Source organism: Condylura cristata, unplaced genomic scaffold (genome assembly GCF_000260355.1).
Source record: "Condylura cristata isolate star-nosed mole 26May11 unplaced genomic scaffold, ConCri1.0 scaffold00015, whole genome shotgun sequence".
In the NCBI taxonomy this organism is placed as follows: domain Eukaryota; kingdom Metazoa; phylum Chordata; class Mammalia; order Eulipotyphla; family Talpidae; genus Condylura; species Condylura cristata.
Genome location: NW_004567116.1, coordinates 32443084 through 32462445, shown reverse-complemented (window position 1 = coordinate 32462445; position 19362 = coordinate 32443084). Strand labels below are relative to the sequence as shown.

The 19362-nt window shown below is 45.3% G+C and overlaps 1 protein-coding gene across 1 annotated transcript in view; it reads right to left on the bottom strand.

Annotated features, from left to right (window-relative positions):
- MRVI1 (murine retrovirus integration site 1 homolog) overlaps positions 1–19362 on the bottom strand; it is a 71893-nt gene that overhangs the window by 40745 nt on the left and 11786 nt on the right. The window contains 8 exon segments of the mRNA XM_004683047.2: positions 5719–5797; positions 8192–8809; positions 10096–10143; positions 10358–10410; positions 11109–11186; positions 12205–12378; positions 14444–14514; positions 15852–15952. Of these exon segments, the coding sequence (XP_004683104.1) occupies positions 5719–5797; positions 8192–8809; positions 10096–10143; positions 10358–10410; positions 11109–11186; positions 12205–12378; positions 14444–14514; positions 15852–15952 (1222 nt within the window).

The following is a 19362-nucleotide window of genomic DNA, read 5'->3' as shown; positions in this document are numbered from 1 at the left end:
CTGCTCCCCTCAGCAGTGTACTTCCTCCATCTGCCTGTTCTGCTCCCCGCTCTGTCTCTGGTGTAGCCTCTTGCCGCCCCTGAGCCTCTGGCCTGTAACCCCAGTTCTGTATGCACAAATAAATAAATCTATTTGCATCCTACAAAGAAATCAGCATATGGTTTTATACTCCCATAGACAGGAGTAGAAACAGGGATTTTCCAGGATAAAGATAAGGGCCTTATCTTTTACAGATCTCAGAAATACAGATGCCTCAAAAAGAGCCTTTGGTTATCTGCTAAACTATCTGGATCTGTGTTCTAAATACAGAAAGAACCAACTGAGAATCCTCTTTCCCATAAATCTTTCTCTGGCTCGAAGACTGTTCTTAAGCCTCTCCAATTCTTCCCTTCTCCATCTCTAGCCCCATTTTTTTTAGCTATTCATAGTCTCCCTGGACCATCTCATACCTTTACACATTCTCAGTGGTGTTGGCTCAGAGGTCCAGATGTACTCTAACATGCTCTTAGCACAAGAGGACATTGACAAATGTCCCTGCCATTGGAATTTGTTATATGTGAAGCTTAGACCATGCTATGCCTTAGTATGGATTCAAGATATTAAGGGTTAAAAGCCTCAAAACTCTTTTACTTGAGTCAAATAAGATATCTTTATCATATACAATGGTCACAGTGTTGCATGCACTATTTTATAGTTATCCATGTTTTGCCATCTCTTGTGAGTTTTGATCCAGCAGATTTCCAACTTAATCATTTCCCAGAATTGTAGGCCAGGCCAGAGATCAGAATTATAGGCACAGTAGTAGTAACCATTAAATGGAGCTAATATTGGGTCATCAAGATAAACTGTGCAAAGTGAAGTATAGGTCTAGTTTGGCTCAAGGTAACAGCTATTTAAACATTTTGAGCTTTCCTGTAACATAGTCATATCCATAATTATGAATATGATTCATATTCCTGGTATGCAAGGTAGCCTAGAGAAGTCTGGAAGGGCATCTGTTAGAAACTGGGTAGCCAGTGGTCCTTCTTTAGCTATAAACACTGGACTAGATATTCTCCTAGTTATCTGCCACTTCTTGGGTTCTGTCCTGCCATTTGTTGTTTCTCTGACATTTCCAAGTGATAGACAGCAACCTGTGTTCCTCCAGCCTCACTCTACCTTTATGTATTTCTACTGCACCCACCAGAGATACAATTAACTGGAAGGCTCCTGAGAAATCTATATGGTTGTTTGAACCATATGAGATCTAATAATCAAGTAAAAGCCATATCTTGACTTTCCGCTAGAAAAGTCCCCAAGATTGAGCCAAAAATAAAAAAAAGTAAATAGCTAGGACTGCAACTCTTGCTAAAATAGTTGCCTAGCTGGTGGTCTCAGAACCAGTCCCTTTCCTCCTGAACTGAACCCAATAAATAACAGTGAACAAGAATATTTTTTAAACCAACCAGAGTATATCAGCACCTCTCAAATGCAGAAAAGGCAATAATCTTTAAAAGTAAAGATTGACCAGAGAAATACAGAATGTACTAGGAATAAATGGAGAACTCCCAAGCTTGGTAATCCTTTCCTCTTAATCTTAAATGATCAGAATTGAGAAGAAGATGTAAGAAGAAAAATGGTGGCAAAGAACCACAGAATGGGAAGGAAATTAGAAAGAGGGGTGAGCAGAGAGCCTGCAGAGGAGATTTAGAAACTTTCTTTAGACTAGAAGGATCCATGTTCTAACAAGAGGAAAACTGTCCGTGCTTTTATTTGCTTTGCTTATTGATGAGGAAGGGGGAGGAAAGGCTGGCTGATTGCACCATATGCTACCAGAACTAATTATCTCAAGCAATCTGGAAGGATTTACCAGAATAGAATACAAAAGAGAAAATAAATTAAGAACAAACCCCCCAGTGGAGGTGACAGGGAACACATAGAAAGCCCCAACTGCAGTCTCCACAAACCCCCTCCCACACACACTTCTCAAAAAATAACCGACTGGCCAAACTTCTTGGATTTGGTCTGTCTTTTTCCTTTACCTGACGGGGAAGTGACAGTTATTCCTGGGAAGATACTCTGGGAATTTTAAGACTAAAGGTGGGCATAGGTTGCCTCCAGAGGTTGGTGAAATAATCCCAATACTGCCCACCCAAAGGAATAAGTATGCTCCCAGTTTGATGTAACACACTCTAGTGTTGGACTGTGAACAAAGGTAAAGAAAAAGAGAAATCAGCCCTCTCAAATATCACTACCCACAGCTTCATCTGAATCCTCCCTTTACCTTGTCACCCAAGCAGTAACAGAGTAGACACAAAGACTCTATTTTCAACTGGCTATTTACAGAAAGGACACCTAATCTCAGATTAAGTGGAAAGGAAAACTGATTTACACAACATATCTAGGTAAAGAGAAAATTTGTGTGGAAATGTCTACATTAAAAATAAATAAAATGAAAACCAAAGGCAGATCAATTTTATAAAAGTATTATAGACAAAGGAAAGAAATATGGAAGGAAGCTATAAAGGAATGAAGAAGGTAAACATGCAGGATACATATGTCAGGTTGGAAAAAATGCAAGGAACACATCAATGTACTTTTATGCAAAATATGTGTCATAAATGCTTTGACACTGAAGGCATTAGAACCTCAAAAAAATGAAAATAGGAAATTGGAGATGAGAGACTCACATAAAAGTTGAAGATTATGATCTAAGGAAACAAAATGAAGGCCAGTCAACAAAACTCAATAAGAAACTGTAAAATATAGACCTAACCGATATATTGAAAATATGAAGAAACAAAACAAAATAGCGTCAAACTGAATTAGTGAGTTGGGTGGGGGAGATTGAAATGATCACAGAGAATATGAAGGAGAGAAAGATTAAAGTACTTAAAGATGGGCATAATGGATCTGCTGTGGAAACACTAATGAAAAATCTATGGATGATCATATCTCCGAAGGAGTTAAAAATAAAATAAAAAGTAACATCTTCAAAATATAATAGGGGGAAAATCCTCCAATGGAGAGAAAAACTGAATTTGCAAATTGAAAGAGCACATAATGTTAAGAAAACCAGCTAACCTTACAGAAAGAGTAAACCTTCTAAATGAAGAGGTTAAGAGTTGAGGGCTGCCAGAAATCAGCTGATGTCAGACTTTTCTACAACACTGAGTGACCTAGAATTAATAAATATCCAAGTTGTTCTTCAGGAAAAAAAAGACAACAATTTCAGGCATGCTGAAATTAAAGGGCCTCTCAGATCTTCTAGAAAAACTATATAAAGAAATCTAATCAGCTCTCCCTCTCCCTCCCCCTCCCCCTCTCCCTCTCCCTCTCCCTCTCCCTTCCTCCCTCTCTCCCTCCCTCCTGCCCTCCCTCCCTCTCTTCCTCTCTCCCCTTGACAAAGGAAAAAAGAAAAAAAGAAAAGAAATCTAATCAAACAAGATAAATCAATTCAATATACTTGGGAATGGTGTTGCAATAAAGAGACTATAAGTTTAAGATCATGTAAGTTTAAGAATACATAACTATGTAAATTATAATTAAAGAATGAAATATAAATGTTAAAGATTAAAGGTTCTGGTTAAACGTCCTATAAGCCAATGGGTGACCAAAAAATTTTAGTTGCTGGTTGGGAATAAACTTTTTTCCCATCTGTTTTTTCAGGGAGATCTGTTCCTACCCAAGACAAATGTTCTGAACCCAGTCTGGGGATGTCGTAAAGGACTGCCCATTCACAGCACTTCTCTGCTCAGCCCACTCTTCTCTCAACACCCAGATATCCAGATACCCAGATATCCCTCCCTAGACACTGCCATCTGGATCAAGTACCACTCACTGAACATCTCTATGCATTACATGTACTTCTTATTTGTTCCTTACAACAGCCCTTTGAAGTAAATATTGCTAAGCTCATTTTCTTGGGAAACTGTTCCCACCCTCTCCTGTTTCAACAGGTCAGTTTCCCTAATCTATACAGAAAAATTCTTTCTAAATTCACTTTGCTTCCTTGCTTGCAGACTTTGGCTTCTTAGGGGCCCTAAATGAAGTTCAAACTCACTAGTTGACCCTTAAACCCTTCATATGTCTTGATGCTTACCCATGTTCCACCCTTGACACCCATCTCTCTGGAACCATGGTTCACTTTTGGTTTGCTGTGATCCCTTCTGTTTCTCCCAGAACATGGCAACCACTGATGTTCCCTAAGCCTGGGATGTCCTTCTATTCCTCAGTGCCAAGCTGTTGCTCCAGAAAGCCTGCTCTGACTCACACCTACTGACTTGGTTGCTTCTTCCTAGGTACTTTATGTTCTTAAAATCTTAATACTAGTCTTGTAGTGACTTTGTCCACACTTGTGCTTCCTCTTCTAGAAGATTAGTATGAGCTGATTCGTTTTTTTGGAGTGATTACTATGCCACAGGCAATGGAGTTGAAGATAGGGATACAATACTGAATAAAGCTGCTGTGGCACTGTTCTTTCAGAGCTTGTCATCAATGGGGCCAGTTTAGTCAAAGAAACATCAAAATATTCCATTTTAGTCTGCGCTAGATTGTACAAAGGAGAAGGATCGTGAGGTGCTGGAAAATCCTTTTCTAGAAAGGGTATATTTGAACACCGAATAGAAGTTCAAGAGAGGAAAAGCATCCCAGTTAGAGGGAATAACATGTGCTGAGCTTAAGAAGAGAGAAGAATGAGTTGCTGAAGGAAAGTCAGAATGTTGAGAGAGAGAGGCGAAGGCAGCCCTAGAAGATAGTGGATGGAGTTCAATCTGGGCATAAGGTTGGCAGCCCAACTAGTGCCAATGTCCAACTAGGTGTGGCTACAACCATGCCATTGCTAACCAGTGCACTGGGAGTATCCTTGCCCTGCTTATTTATCAGTCAGTCAATCAAGCAAGCAGGCTGGCTGTGGACTTCCAGTCTTTCTCCTGTTTATAAATGGTAACAAAGGCTTGCCCGTGATCCTGTTTCAACCATGTAGACAATATAGAACCCTGAAAGGGGTTGGTGGTAGATATGAAGTAACAGAGAAGAAGCCAGATTGAAGCCTGTTAGCAGGTCTTATAGTTCTGGCTCACAGCAGGGTTCAACACACAATGAAGAATGAGGCCAAGAAAGGGCTCTGGGGGGCACAGGGAGAAGCTGCCTCCCAGATCTCAGAGGGCGAGAATCCTACTGTAGGCATCAGGAGAGGAAAGTTAGGAAATTGGGACGAGGAGGAGGTGGGAGACCAAAAGTTTTATTTTCATGAGTCTGGCCGGCTAGGTGGGGACTCACAGCTACTTGAGGAAAGGACTAGGGTCTGGACTTTGTGGTGACAGCAAATTAGAAAGCAAGAAATGACTCTGAGGTCTTGGAAAGAGGAACCACTCTATGTGGTGGCTTCCTGAGTGTGAGGAAGAAAGGAAGTGTTAAAAGTTCAGGCGTGGGTGAGCCCAGATCCAGTAGGTGCTAACAAGGCGCAGAGAGCACTGGTGGTGTCTGGAGGAGGGTGCTGGTTGGAAGGGGCGAGAGGTGCTCAGGATGGGCAGGAAAGCCATCTGATTCATTCATTCATCTGTAAATATTTACCTAGGGCCTGCTCTGTGTCAGACCCACACTTGCCATGGCATGGGTTAGGCATGGGTTAGACAAAGACCCTGACAGGAAGCCCAGAGTGTATGCGTTCACTTCTTTGATCTGATGGAAAGGAACTCAGTCTTGACCTAAGGAGCATGTCTGTCCCACCCCACTTACCTTTTTCCTGCTCTGCTGCTTCACTAAGTTCTGGAAGTTTGAGTCCCACTAAATTCTGATTTCTCATCAAGATGTGCTCCTTTTTAGGGAAAGAAGAAGACAGTATTTCAGATAATGATATTCTTTTCTCGCTTCTATCAATGGCTCTGTAAACACTCAGTTACTAGGGTCACCTCAAAGGTAGGTGAATGATGATAACATCTGAGGGACACCATGACAGTGCCTCCGTAACCTGAAACTATTGTGCCAAATGCCAAAGTACTGGTTTTGGCCTGGTGTGCTCAGGGCAAGTGAGGTGCCAGCCATGCCTCAGCTAAGGCCTACCAAGGGTGGTAAGAACAGCAGAAGAAGAACCCAGGGATCTGGGGTTAGGTGGTCCCCTGAGTGTCTATGGGGCTGCTTCTGGAAACAGCCTCACAGCAGTGTTTGAGTGGGCTGAGCTTCCTGCCCTGTCATTCTGGACCTGAGTGCCTACTTCCAGGACTTCCTAGTCAGGTCCCTCCCATTAACCCCTTAGTGACCTGCCCTGGCATCTTTTGTGTTGTTAAACTCTCCAGGCAAATGAGGCCTGAGAGTTGCTGCCCTAAGACAATAGGCCCAGAAGCCACTATTCTGCTTGGGGCCTCAGCAGACTGAGCACAGGGAGAAAGGAGGGGACGTAGGTAGGCACAGGTAGCCTTACCATATTTTCGCTAATTCAATCAGCACCAATCTAGTGCCTCCAAATGGAAATCCTGATCCAGCTTCTTACCCTTAGTGATCTGTGCTATAAGAAAGGGATTTCCAGGACCCTCTCTGGTAGTGCAAAGGGTTGAGCTTCAGCCCTCTCAAGCTAAAAGCAGTCACTGTGGCATGGGTTCAATCCCGTCAGGGGAGCTAGCTCATATGGTGCAGCAGACCTCTCATGTCTGTCCACTGGGCCCCAGAGCAACGTATTTCAGTAAATACATCTGTTCTGCTCCCTAATCTGTCTCTGGTGAATCCTCTCACCCCCACACTCTGGTTACACCCCAGTTCTTGTATGCATAACCAAATAAAAATAAATCTTAAAAAAAGTAAAAGGGATTTTCAGTCCCCTCTGGGATTGAGGCCACTGGAATGGTTTGCCCATGGCCCCTCCCCCACCTGCCCTCCCCCCCCCCAAAGGAAGAAAGGAAGGGACCAGCAGAGGGTGCTCTAGCCTAAATAGAAGTGACTGGCCCTTTGTCTGTTTGCTTAGCAAGCCAGAGCTCCCAACCACTGAGCTCTCAGCACCCAGAAGGGCGGGGGTGGGCTGCTTAGCTTCCAGACTGGTAGCTACGGGGTGGGGCCTTTGAGTTCTCTGTGACTTTCGAGCTGCAGAAAGACTTACAGGGGTGTGGAGCTGGGTGGCATGTTGCCTAGGCATTGTCTCTGATGCCCAAAGGCCCATGAAGGCAAATGTCTGGCTGTCTGACCTCCTCGGTCCCACCCTTCCCAGAAATCTGGAACTGAAGCCCGCACAGGCAGTCCGTCCAGATGCTGTGCTGATCCACTGGCTAGTGAGGTGTTCCTAACAGGGTGGGGTTTCTGTACAAAATGTTAGCATCAGCAGCCAGTCCCCAGCTTCCCTGGGGACTCTAACTCAGAGTATTATGGAAGGTTTTTGAACAGAACAGTGGCCAGCCTTGGACTACATCCCTGCTAGCACAGAAACTCTTTGTATTTGACTATTATCAGGTGCCCCTGTTCCTTCCCTGCCTCATGTCCCCTCTGTAGAGGAGCCAGCAAAGTCCTGTCCAGCTCCAGGCCCCATCCTGTGAATACCTGCTGCCATGTCCCTTACTCTGAAGAAGAGGGGACTGAAGAAGGAGTCCTTTGTCCTGTCAGCCTCTTCTCACCCTCTCACCACAGTCTTTTCCATTTCTGGATACTTTCCAATCACCCCCAAAATAGGAGACACCATTGTGCCTAGTTTGATGGACATCAAACTAGTTTGATGAAAGTTATGGGTATCATGGATGTTGGAAGAAATTCACCAGGGTGGGGGGGAATAGCCCCTCATAACCATCATTCTATTGTGGGTTTACTGACATGTGCCAGAAAGGAAAGCTTAGAGACATTACAAAGGGGAAAGCTATTCCATCTGCCTAGCTCAGTCCTAGGCATGACAAAGCTCTCCATCAAGGGCTTCTTGTTTACCACTAGCTCCAGCTAGAGGAGAAAATAGCCTTGAACTGAGGGGCCCATGTGTCCCTGCAGACCCACAACTTTCCCTTGAAATGTGGCTTTATGTGACATGTCCTAGACTGGCCCTCCCTATCAAGAAGTGTACAAAGCAACTGAAACTGGTATTTATGAAGAAAGTGTTGCACAGTGGGCCCAGTTTCTCAGGGTAGGAAAGTTTAAGCCCCCCCCCCACCACCACCACCACAAAGCCCACTACAACCCAGAGGTCATCAACCTGGGGAGGACCAGGAGTGCGCATCTGCCCAGCTGAGCCCCAGGCACCCACCTCTCGGAGCTTGGTCAATTTCTGCATCCGCACAGGCTGCACTTGTATCTGAAAGTCTTTGAGTCCAGGTGCCTTGGCCAGCTTGCTGCTAGCTTTGCCTGAGAAACGCTTCTCCTCCTCTGCGAGCGGCAGCTTGGCAAGCACTTTCTGCAAGCGGGGGCTCGTTTCTTCGGGGCCACTGTCCCAGGATTCTCCCCGCAGCAGTGGGGGCCGGGACCCAAGGGACCGAAGCTCAGCTTTGGAGCCAACTTTGGCTGCTGCTGACTCTCCAGCTGTGCCTTTCCCCTGGAGGGCTGAAGGAGCCACCCCTGCAGATCCCTGGGCTGGGCCTGTGGGGAGAGGGTTGCCCTCCCTAGCTGTCTTCAGGAGTGGCTTGCCCAGCTCACTCTCAACAGGACTAGGCTGGGGGCTGTTCAGAGCCATTTTCCCCACACTGCCTGCTCCAGAAGCTGGGCCCTTGGGTGTGGCCCCAGTGTGCTGGAGGGGATCGAAGTTTTCCTTTTGTTCTATTGCAATGTCTTTGGATTTCTCAATTGTGGGAGAGCGAGGAATCAGCCTGCCCTGAGACACTTTCCTCTGGTCATTCTGCTTTTGGTCAGCTAGTCCTTTGGGAGCATTCTGAAAGAGAAAATGTAAAGCTGTCTCCAATTGGGGAGTAGATGCATAGGGTCACTTTCACTGTGGGGTTTCTGCCAACACAGACCTTGCCAAAGGGCACACTTGTGTGTGCATGTGTCAGAGAGGGACTGGTGGCATGGAGGTTTTCTCAGTTATTTCTGAAGCAGTAAAGAGAACCCACAGACAAGCCGGAGATTTGTAAAAAGCATATAGGATGAAGGGACCTATAATGTGAAATTGGTGAAGAACTTCCCAAGACCAGGAACTTCATAGCCATGGAATAAAAAGGATAACTTGAGATCACAATTTTCGGCTCCAACTCAGCCCCTCCCCCCATGTTCTAGTCAGCTCTTCCAGACAAGCCCTTAATTCATAGGAACTCAGATTTCCTATTAGGTTTGTGGATGCTCTGAAGTTATATGCAAATGTATGTGTGTGTGTGTGTGTGTGTGTGTGTGTGTGGTGTATATTTTTCTGGGAAGAGATTCTATAGCTTTGAAGCATTTCTCAGAAAACTCTATGATACAAGAGATTAAGAATTGATGGTGGAGGATTACTGGAACATTGGTGGTGGGCAAGTTGTGAAAATATACATTTGGAGAGGTTTAAACCAATTACCCCAGTGAAACAATGGAAACCTCCTTTACCTCAATAAGCATAATTTTTAAAAAGGATTGATGAATGAGATGATTCTCGCAAAGATAATAGCTTACTGCTTCAAAGTGCTAAGCACTCTTCTTCCATTCCCAACGGAAACCTGCTGCACGAGGAACATGTCGGTGTATTTGTGTGGCTGTCTAGCGTGTGTGCTGAAACTCTTAACAGAGACCTCTACCCCAGACCCAGTTCTGGACGACCTGTGTTCTCCATGGGCCTTACACCACTTTGAGCACTTTACAGGGGTGGGCTCTTCTATTCATTGTCAGCAAAGATGAGGTTTTCCTGGTGGCCCTCACAAAGGATTCCAACTAGGGACTAGGGCTCCTGTAATTTTCACTAGATCTGACAAGAGTGGCAGTCTTACCAGGCTGCTACTCGGCCCAGCTGTCTTTGGCCAACAGAAAGTCTGACTGGAGGTACAAGGGTATGGGCACCAGTGAATCTCACTCTCCACCCCCTCCACCCCAGACTTACAGTCACAGTAGGGCAGAGGAACCTGCTGGCTTCTTCAGCCTCAACCCTCTGTTCATACACACACACTCAGTCTTCCTGGAGCCAGCCTAGGCTCCTGGGAAACTAGGTCTTCCGCAAACAAATCAGCTAAGTCAGGTAGAGTTCAAACTTACAGGTTCACCAAGATGAGGTGAGGAGACTTCAGCCTCATTCCCCTTCTGCTGGAGAAAGTAGACAAGTCAGTTAGCAATGTGAAGAGATTATTCAAGGAGGCCCCTCACTGTGATTAGGCCTCCTGCACAGAGTACCCTAACCTCCAGTGGGTCACAGGTGGATTGAGGGGTAGTGGTGGTGGGGGTGCAGATATTTCAGATGTTAAGGAGTTAAAAGAGGAGAGACTTGTTAGCACAGAAACCCCAAGTGGAGTCCCATTACCTGTGGTTGTGCTCCAGGCAGGGGGTCCTGGGAGCCACTGCATGTATCCAAACCTGGAATGGTCCAGACACTGATGAGTGATAGCCCAGAATCTCATTTGTCCCTTTAGCAAAATCACATCAACCTCCCCCAGAATGTCCTCTCTTGCCACCATTGGTGAAGTGCCTTTCATTTGCCGGTCTGCAATGAACTTTCATTTAATTATCACAGAAACCACATGAAGAAAGTGAGGCAGAGGAAAATCAAGATCGCACAGCACCTGGATTTGAGCCCAGGCTGCCTGCCTTGATCCTGAGCATGCCCCACAGCTCTGACAAGGGTACCTTACCCCTCGCCCTGTTGAAGGTGTGGCCTTGTACATAGCCAAACAAAAGAGGGGGAAACCAAAAAGTGAGTGACTAAAATAGAGGCCTTTCCAAATAAGAGTGGAGGTAACTGCTCTAAGTCTTCTCTGGGCAGAGAGAGCACCTTCCCACAATCTTGCCTCCAGTCCACCTCCTCATAGGTTAGCTCTGCCATACTTCATTGGCTCAAACACCCAACAGAAAGCACATCTACCGTCTCTGGGGCAGCCCAGTCAGACCCAAGAGCTGCTGGGTCAGCTATGTGGGCCACATAGGGATCCTGGCTGAGGAATTTGCAGGCTGGGGGAAAGGGAACTGACAGTGTCCTTGTCAGTCCAAGTGAGGAGCTGAGCTGTCACCCAAAGGGGGAAACCAAGGTAGGAAATGCTTGGGAGACTGGACCTTACCAGGTACTGTGGGGACGGTGAGTGAGTTGCTCCGAGAGGAAGCAGGAGAAGCTCTGGGGCTGAGGTTTGGTGAAACAGCTATAGAAAGAAGACAGAAATTGGTCACCATTCATGAAGATTTTAGATTTCAACTTAGCAAAAATGTATTTTCTGGTGTCTTGGATCCCTGGGAACTAGGCCATGTTGGGGTCAGGGGTTGATAGTCGATGGCATTATAGGGTTCCTGCCACAGCTCCTGCTGCCAGTTGAAGAGAAGGCCACTAGAGTAATATGGGGGGGGGGGTGAGGACCGGGGTCACATCCCTCAGCCTCCCTGGCCTGACCTCACAGCACTTACAGAAACAGAGGCTCTGGCACAGTTTGGCAAGTATAGCTGCAAAGGCTGGACCTCCTAGATTTGCCAAGATGGCCCTGATGGCAAATTTTCTTTTTGCCACCTGAGTATATCCATATTTGCCTAAATCCTGACCCAACTTTTTGCTCAGGAAGAAGAGTAAGTTTAGTCCTAGATATAGCAGGAGTGTTTCAGGACCAAGAAAAAGCTTTTGTCTAATCCAGAAATTCCATAAAGACCACTTCAGTGCCATCCCCACAGTGCCTAGGAGGCTTCCTGAGCCCAGAATTGGAGCCCGGGGAGAGGAACTCCAATGCCAGCATGTCCAGGCCTTTGCTGAGGCAGGCTCTCCTATGGAAGGTGGGAAAGTCACATAGACTCTGCTTTTGCAGGAACAAGTGCCCAAGGGCATCACATGCAGCTCTCTCAATGGAGGATTCAGGGAGGGGGAGGTCCCAAGTAAATTCATGGTTTCTGGAGGAAAATAGTAAGCTACAGTGGCCACACACAGGCCCCCCAAAACAAAGATTTTTCTGAGCTAAAGTTGGGTCTGTAGTTTAGAACTTCTTAAATTAGGCAAGATGCCCTGCTCCTTGCAAGATCCTCTCCACAGGGCCCAATTCTCCTGTGGCCAGGAGGCCTGGGGATAGGTGATCCAAACATCACACCTGCGAAGCAGTGTTCCCACTGTACCTGGGACTTGGTCTTCCCTAGCCCCCTCCCCACCTGAGAGGGTTCAGAGTGGGCCCCAGTCTGTCCTACCTGATGGGGAGTCTCCAGGGCTGCTCCGAGATCTCCTCCCTCGGCGGGTCAGGAATCGCTCACTCACAGACTTGGCTTCTTCCAGCAGTGCCAGGTTTTTCTTCTTGTCCTCCTCTGAGATGCTGATGTCTGGCAGCTGGTCATTTACCAGGTCAATAACATGCCCCGCAGGGTCTGCAGATGAAGGTAAGTTTGGGGAGAGCCCTGCCACCCCTCATCTCAGCCCAGGATGCTGCCCAGAGCAGACTTGTCCAGACAGACAGCAGCTGGAAGCAGGTGAGAGAGTGCTGAGTGGGGACAGAGGCTTCCTCAGCAGGCCTGGCCACCCCTGGAGCCTGTGTTGTGACAAGTCATCCGTCACAGATGGCCATGACACGCCTTGGGCTCCCAGTACCTTCCTGAACTCTGGAGTTAGGGAAGGCCATCCAAAGCTCCACCTGTACACTGTCTGCTTCCCCTGCCCCCAGTGTTTTCTTCCTTCAGGTCTCTTTTTCTTTAACAGTTTAGTGAGTTTAAGATGTATGGGTAAAAGGAACACTGCAAAGAGCATGGACCAAAGATAATCCCACACCCACCTTTCCCCCTTTCTTTCCTCCACTGACATTGTTTACTCTCATCCCTCCAAAAGTGCCCCTTTGCCAGTGACTTCTCTGGGCACATCATGCTATGCCCCCATCTCCCTTCTTAGACACCTGGGAATCACTTCTCCCTCTTCCTCAGTCACCACAAGTCCAGCTAACTGACCCACTAGGTCCTGCATTTACTTCAGAAATGTCTTGGGAGCCTGTCTCCATTGTCTCACTAGCTCTTCCCTGCAAAATTACGACAGCCACCTTATAAGTTTCCCACCTTGGGCTCTCCCCTCTCTCCCATCCTCCATGGCCTGCCAAAATGACCTTTCAAAGACCCCTTCTGACCTGCTTCATCTCATCGGGATTCCTCATGGTCCTCAGTTGACATTCAAAAGAATACTGGGCCCAGTCCCTTTTGTCAAGTCTACATGTTCCTGCAGAGGTATCTCTCCTCCAGCCCTTGGTGATGTGTATCTCACATGTGCCTCCCTAAGCTCACTCCCCACCCCTTCTGGTTATAACTTCCAGGTTGCATTGGCTGAAAACTCGCTGAGTCTCAATTATATTGGTCAGGCAGGAATCAAGTTCTACCTCTATCTCACCCTACTGTAGGGATAGGGCCCTGTACCAGTCTGGGCCACATGATGAGTTCATTCACCTCTGACCACAGTGATGGGCTCAGGGATGGCCAGGAGGCCAATGAGCAGCAATCCTGGGGATTGTGTCATTGATAGCAAGAAGAGGAATTCTCTTTCTACCAACTGGACATAACTGGTGTTGCTGGTAGCTACTTGCTACCACATACGAAGAGCCTGCCCAAGAAGGAAGAAAGCACACGAATCCAGCACCTGGATTTAGCACTGAATCTGAAACTACAAACCCTGGGTTTTATTTATTTATTTATTTGGTTTAAGCTATTTTGAGTTGGTTTCTATCATGAAAAGGCCCAGACTTTTCCTCTGTTACAGTTCCTGCTTTCTCACTGTGTTACTTCTGCATCCAGAATGCATACCTTTCCTCCCTCCTGTCTGTCCAGTTCTCTAAGGCGCAACTCAAATACTCTCTCCTTGGAAATACCAATTCAACCTCCTCCTTACCCAGAGAGAACTGATCCCTGTCCTGTCTCAGTTTCCCCAACACTTCTGTGAAGGCTCTCCTTCACAGGAGGATACAATCACCAAGTCCTAATTGTATCTGGTCATTTCTCAGTCTCCTCATAGACTGCAAGCAGCATGAAGGCAGAGACCGAGTTTGTTATTTCTATGTTTTATCCAGAGCAGGCTCAGAGAGGCCATTTAGAGAAGGAGACAGCAGTGACTGAGGCAGCCAGCCTTACATTGAGGCATATGCTACCTAGATGTGAGCCTTTCTATCAGGGGACAGACGGCCCTGGAATTGAGCTGTTCTGTCTGTGAATTCTGGTCTCCCTCTTCCTACCCTGGTCTTGTCTTTAAAAAAAAAAAAGAGAGAGAGAGAGATCAAACTTCTAAGCTCAAGTTTAGAGGGGCTAATTGACCTTGTCCTGTTGGGCTTGTAGGGATGAACCAATGTGAGAAGCAGGAGAGGGGATGGCCAAGCTGCCAGATCTCTGTCTTCCTACTGAGACACACCTTCAGCTGGACCCCATCTCTGATTGCAGAAATAAGATAAATTGGCCTAACCCTTACCCACAGAAGTCAGTGAAGTGGTAGAAACTTTCAAGTGTCGGTGAGAAAGCCTCCTGTGGGGACTGTGAGATCTGCAAAACAGTATAGCCATCTTGTTAAGAAAATTTGTCCACAGCTTTGAAATAGGCAATTAGATATTTGTATGTTCTTTCAAAGTCATCTAAAAGCGTTGCCATGCAAGCCTGTCTAGCTTGGGGACTTGTTAGAAATGCAATTCTCAGGCCCCAGTCTAGACCTACTGGATCAGAAATTCTGGGGCTGGGCCCAACCATCTGTAATAGAACCACCCCCCACCTGGTTCTGATGCAAGTTAAAGTTTTTGAACCATGATCTAGGTAACAAATATTTACTATTTATTAGAGCCCAGGTTCTGAGTGAATAATTAACTTGTATCAAATATAAATAATTGTATACTAGAGAAGCAGGTGGTATTTATTTGAGATAAAGAGATGTACATATCACATATATTCACATATATAATCTGTACATATACATAATATGCCTATCATATACACATATATATTCAGGTTTTTGTACCCTTCTTTGTACGAATTTTGTTATCCTGATAAATCCCTCATTAATGAATTAAATAAGAATTTGGTACCTACTCACTATATATATTTGTATGACAATTCTCTTTTTAACTTTTTGGAAACTGTATATGGATGATCTTAACCCATTGAGAGCAATCTAGACGACTGTTTTGTGAAAACCCGTCAGTGACAGCCTCATGCATGTGATTATCCTCCACACTAGACCCACTTTGGCCAGAGGCAGGATCCTATCACATCTTTCAGGTCTGTTTGCAAATATCTGGGCAGTTAGTACAGGAAACTATCCCTCTGTGATTTGTACTATTCTTTTTTTTTTTTTTTTAAGATTTATTTATTTGTGCATGCAGAACTGGGGTACAAGCCAGAGATTCAGGGGCGGTGAGAGGCTTCACCAGAGACAGAGTGGGGAACAGAACAGGCAGATCAATGAAGTACACTGCTGAGGGGAGCAGCGGGCGGGTCAGGAGAGGTCTGACACGCCATGTGGTCACCTCCGGGGCAGGCGGGAATCAAACTCATGTGGAAGTGGCTTCAGATTCTCAGTGCCCGTTGCGCCACTAGGGAGGGCCAATTTGTACTTTTCTTAAAGCTTAGTGTAGAGTGCAAAGAACAAAATCCAAGAAAGGAAAAATTACTTGTGGGTTGGGGAGAGGAAAATCCTGTTCTTGCATTTTGAAAAAATGCTTAACTGCATTTTCATTAATAAATTGATCCAAGAGAGAAAAAGAGTTATATGTGTCTGTGTACATGTATATGTATGTATGCATGTGTAAAACAGCTGTCTAATCCCCCCTTTCTAGGAAGTATTTTCCTATTAAATGCTTAATAGGAAGTATTAAGCACATGGGTTGTACCGGTTGGCCAGGTTTTTGTCAGTTTCTCCTTCTGGTGAACTGGCATCCCCAGTCAGGACGATGGTGGGTGGGTTGTAAGATACTCCTGCTGTGAGAGGGCCCTGGTGGCATAGAACAAAAAATAAGGTGATATTAGACTGGGGATGGTGGGTGCTTCCAGAAGCTGGAAGTGGAGCATCTATTCCAATATCCTGATACTCAGAGCCATCTTGAATGAAACAAAATGCAGTTTATCTGGATTTAAAAACAGAATTTAGTTTCTCTTTCATTCCCTAGCAAGCAGCTGTACACAATCCTCTTTTTGTTTTTTTTAAAGAGGATTTATTTATTTATGCATACAGAGGTGCAGGGGTAGTGAGAGGATTCACCAGAGACAATGGGGAACAGAGCAGGCAGATCTACTGAAATACCCTGCTGAGGGGAGCAGCGGGTGAGACAGGAGTCTGCCGTACCACATGTAGGTCAGCTTTCTGTCTGAGATTAAACTCAGGCTGTTGTGGTGATAGTGCTGAGACCTAACCCCTATACCACCAAGTAGACCCTGTAATCCTCTTTTAGGGGAACTTCTAAGCCATCTCTAGTTAGATCTCACTAACATTCCAGGGAAAGAAGGTTGTGGAGTCCCCAGGCTATGTTCAGCCTGGCTGGGAGAGAGGATGGAAGCCAGGGGAAAGGCAGTGGCAGCCACATCTTGCTGATATTCCGTGACTGTCCTACATTTGGCTTATTGTGACATTTCGATAAAAGTTATTTGTTTGATGAGTAATGGAATGCAGTGAATTTTCTTTGCTTTGTAGAGTTCTTTATTTAAGTAAATATACATTTCTGAAATTAGAACAAAAGTCATTAAACTTTGGGGGAATTATTTCACAACTATTTAAAGTAAAAGAGCTATGACTTCCTAGTGTGGTGAAGTTACAGTAAACTGGTATTTATATGCCGCTGGTGGCTATTGAATTGTAAAACCATAACCAGAGAATAATAAATATTTGTTGGGAGTCAATGAATGAATGGAGTGAAAGCAACATAGGATATACAATAAGATCCATAAAGATGTACATCAACCTGTGTTTTCCCACAACTAAGTGAACAGGGGGCAGAATAGGACCAGTTAATTACCTCTTTGACTCTTTTGCCACCCACTCTCACAGTATTTCTGTCTCAGAATTGTTCTGGTTTGTCAGGGCCTTTCAGGGGTTCTCTCAAACGCCTCTTCATCATCTCCCTTCACCTCTGCCTCCTCCTGGCAGAGTCTGCTGGCAGGGTCTTCCATGAACACCCTACTCTCCATGCCAAAGGCCTGTCACCCGCACCCCCAAGCATGTCCACCACCTTCCCCTTTGGTGTAGCCTCCTTTAGCATTGGAATCGTAGGTGCTTGTCACCATTGCCACTTTCTCTGAGGTTTGTCTTCCTGGTGTCCACAAGCATTAAGCAATGAATATGAACTTACAAACGAATTTAGGGGAAAGGTTTGAGGCGAAGGGAGCAGTATTAGCAAAAAGCCTGGCTTGGGATTAGGGCTCTGTCAGTGTAACTTCACCAAGAGCTATGAGATATGTGAGAGAGTCCAGGGGTGCAGGCAAAATCTGAAGCTAGCATAAGAATTTGAATCAGCTTCTGAAGAAGCCTGACTGCTACTCTAGTGGGTCTGGCCTTCGTGGTTTCGGAGATGGGGAACATTGAAGGCTAGACTTGGGAATTACTTGATAGCTTGAGCAGAACACAAATTCTGAGAGCAGATCCATCCCTGGCCCCCATGATTCAAACTGGCTGAGATGATAAAAAAAAAAAAAAGGCCTGGTTCTTAAAGCATTTATCTACCCCATAGGAATTTTGAGGAGCTCCTGATAAATTGGCATCCACAGTTGGCTAAAGCAGAGTGACAGGGAGTGAGCATGATGTTCGTGGCTGGAACTGTCCTCATGACCCCAGAGCTCCAGACCCTCCAAGAACACGACACCCATCCTCTTGTCCAGGATTTATCTTGGAAGAGATCCCCAAGGAGTTTCCCCAAAAGTAACTATCCTCCCCAAAATACTATCCATACTTTGGGGGTAATGTCACCTTTATGTGCTTATAACGAGCTGGTCACTTGCTTTGTCCTCTCATTGCACTATCCTCAGTTCCCGTAAATGTAAAACGAGCAAAGATCTACTCAGTGTCAGGAGTTTGTGCAAATAAATAAATGAAGTAATCAATGCACTTTGATAGTTGTCAGATGGCCTACAAATATTAAGGTGAATGGTTCTGCTCAGTCTCTGCACCCATTGTCCATCAGGCTCTCCCAGTAGGAGGTAAGCAGTAATAAAGTAGTAATAAAGGCTCAGCCAGGAGGAAAGCAGGAGGATCTTGGGTGATAGTGAGGCCTGAGGATGTATGGTGGAGCAGTATTCAGGAACTGCTGAGTCAGTGTGTCAAAGTGGCAGGAGACAGGATGGAGGGGCAGGTGCCAGTTAAAGGGGAGGTCAGGGAAGAGGGAGGAATGAGGGAAGGGCTACTGTGTAGATGCTCTGGTGAGCAGGAAGGCCTGAAACTTTGCCATAGGTTTCACTGGAAGGGGTACTTGCTGATGTGGTTCTTGACTTTGACATAGGGAATTAGCATCTTTCGAAGTCAATTCTCTGAGTTCATATGTACATAGCAGAAACCTATGAGCCCTTCTGCTGTGAGTGGTGTTTGTACATTTTTTGTATTAGCTACCATATTTCATAGTGGAGGAATTCCTATGAAGGCCTGGATTTCCTGCATTTCCTGAAAAATCAAGAGATCAAGCTTGGGCCCATGTTGCTGCAGTGCAACCTCTAGATGGAGTCAGCTGACACTGATCCGCCTCAATATTGCCCTCTGCTACACCCCCCAAAAATCTGGGTTACTACTTACTCAGTGGCATGTGATTCTTAATCCTGTTTTTCTGGAACATTGGAAGGTTTATACCTAAAATCTCTTCTGCTTGCCCATCCATCTTTTTAAAAAACACTTTATTCAAGTATGGTTGACATATAAGAATCTGTACATATTTAATGTGTACAACTTCAGGGGTTTAGAGATTAGTCTATGTCAGTAACACCCTCATACAGTTTAGAGCATTACGCTCTCCTTCGCCTCTCAGTTTCCGCCTGCTTATTTTATTGTTTTATTTCATTATTAGATTAACTTTTTATTATTCTATATGTTATTATATTATTATTGTATTTTCTATTTCATTATTCTGTTATTTTATTGTTTCTTTTATAATAGGATAGTATTAATATATTACTTACAGGAACACTCTTTAGTATTGCTAACAATACAGTACTGCTAACTCCTGGCACCAGGCTATACAATAGGTTTCTAGGACTTACTTATTTGTACAGTTCTCAAGTAAGCATACCTCTCATGCCACCTTGAATGGTACCCATAGGACCTCATGGGTGACTGTTACCATGGGACTGCCCACTAAGACACCTACTGAACTTGCAGTATGTGTGAGTTTCCTTCCCTGGGAGGAGTTTATTTCAACTATGACAGTC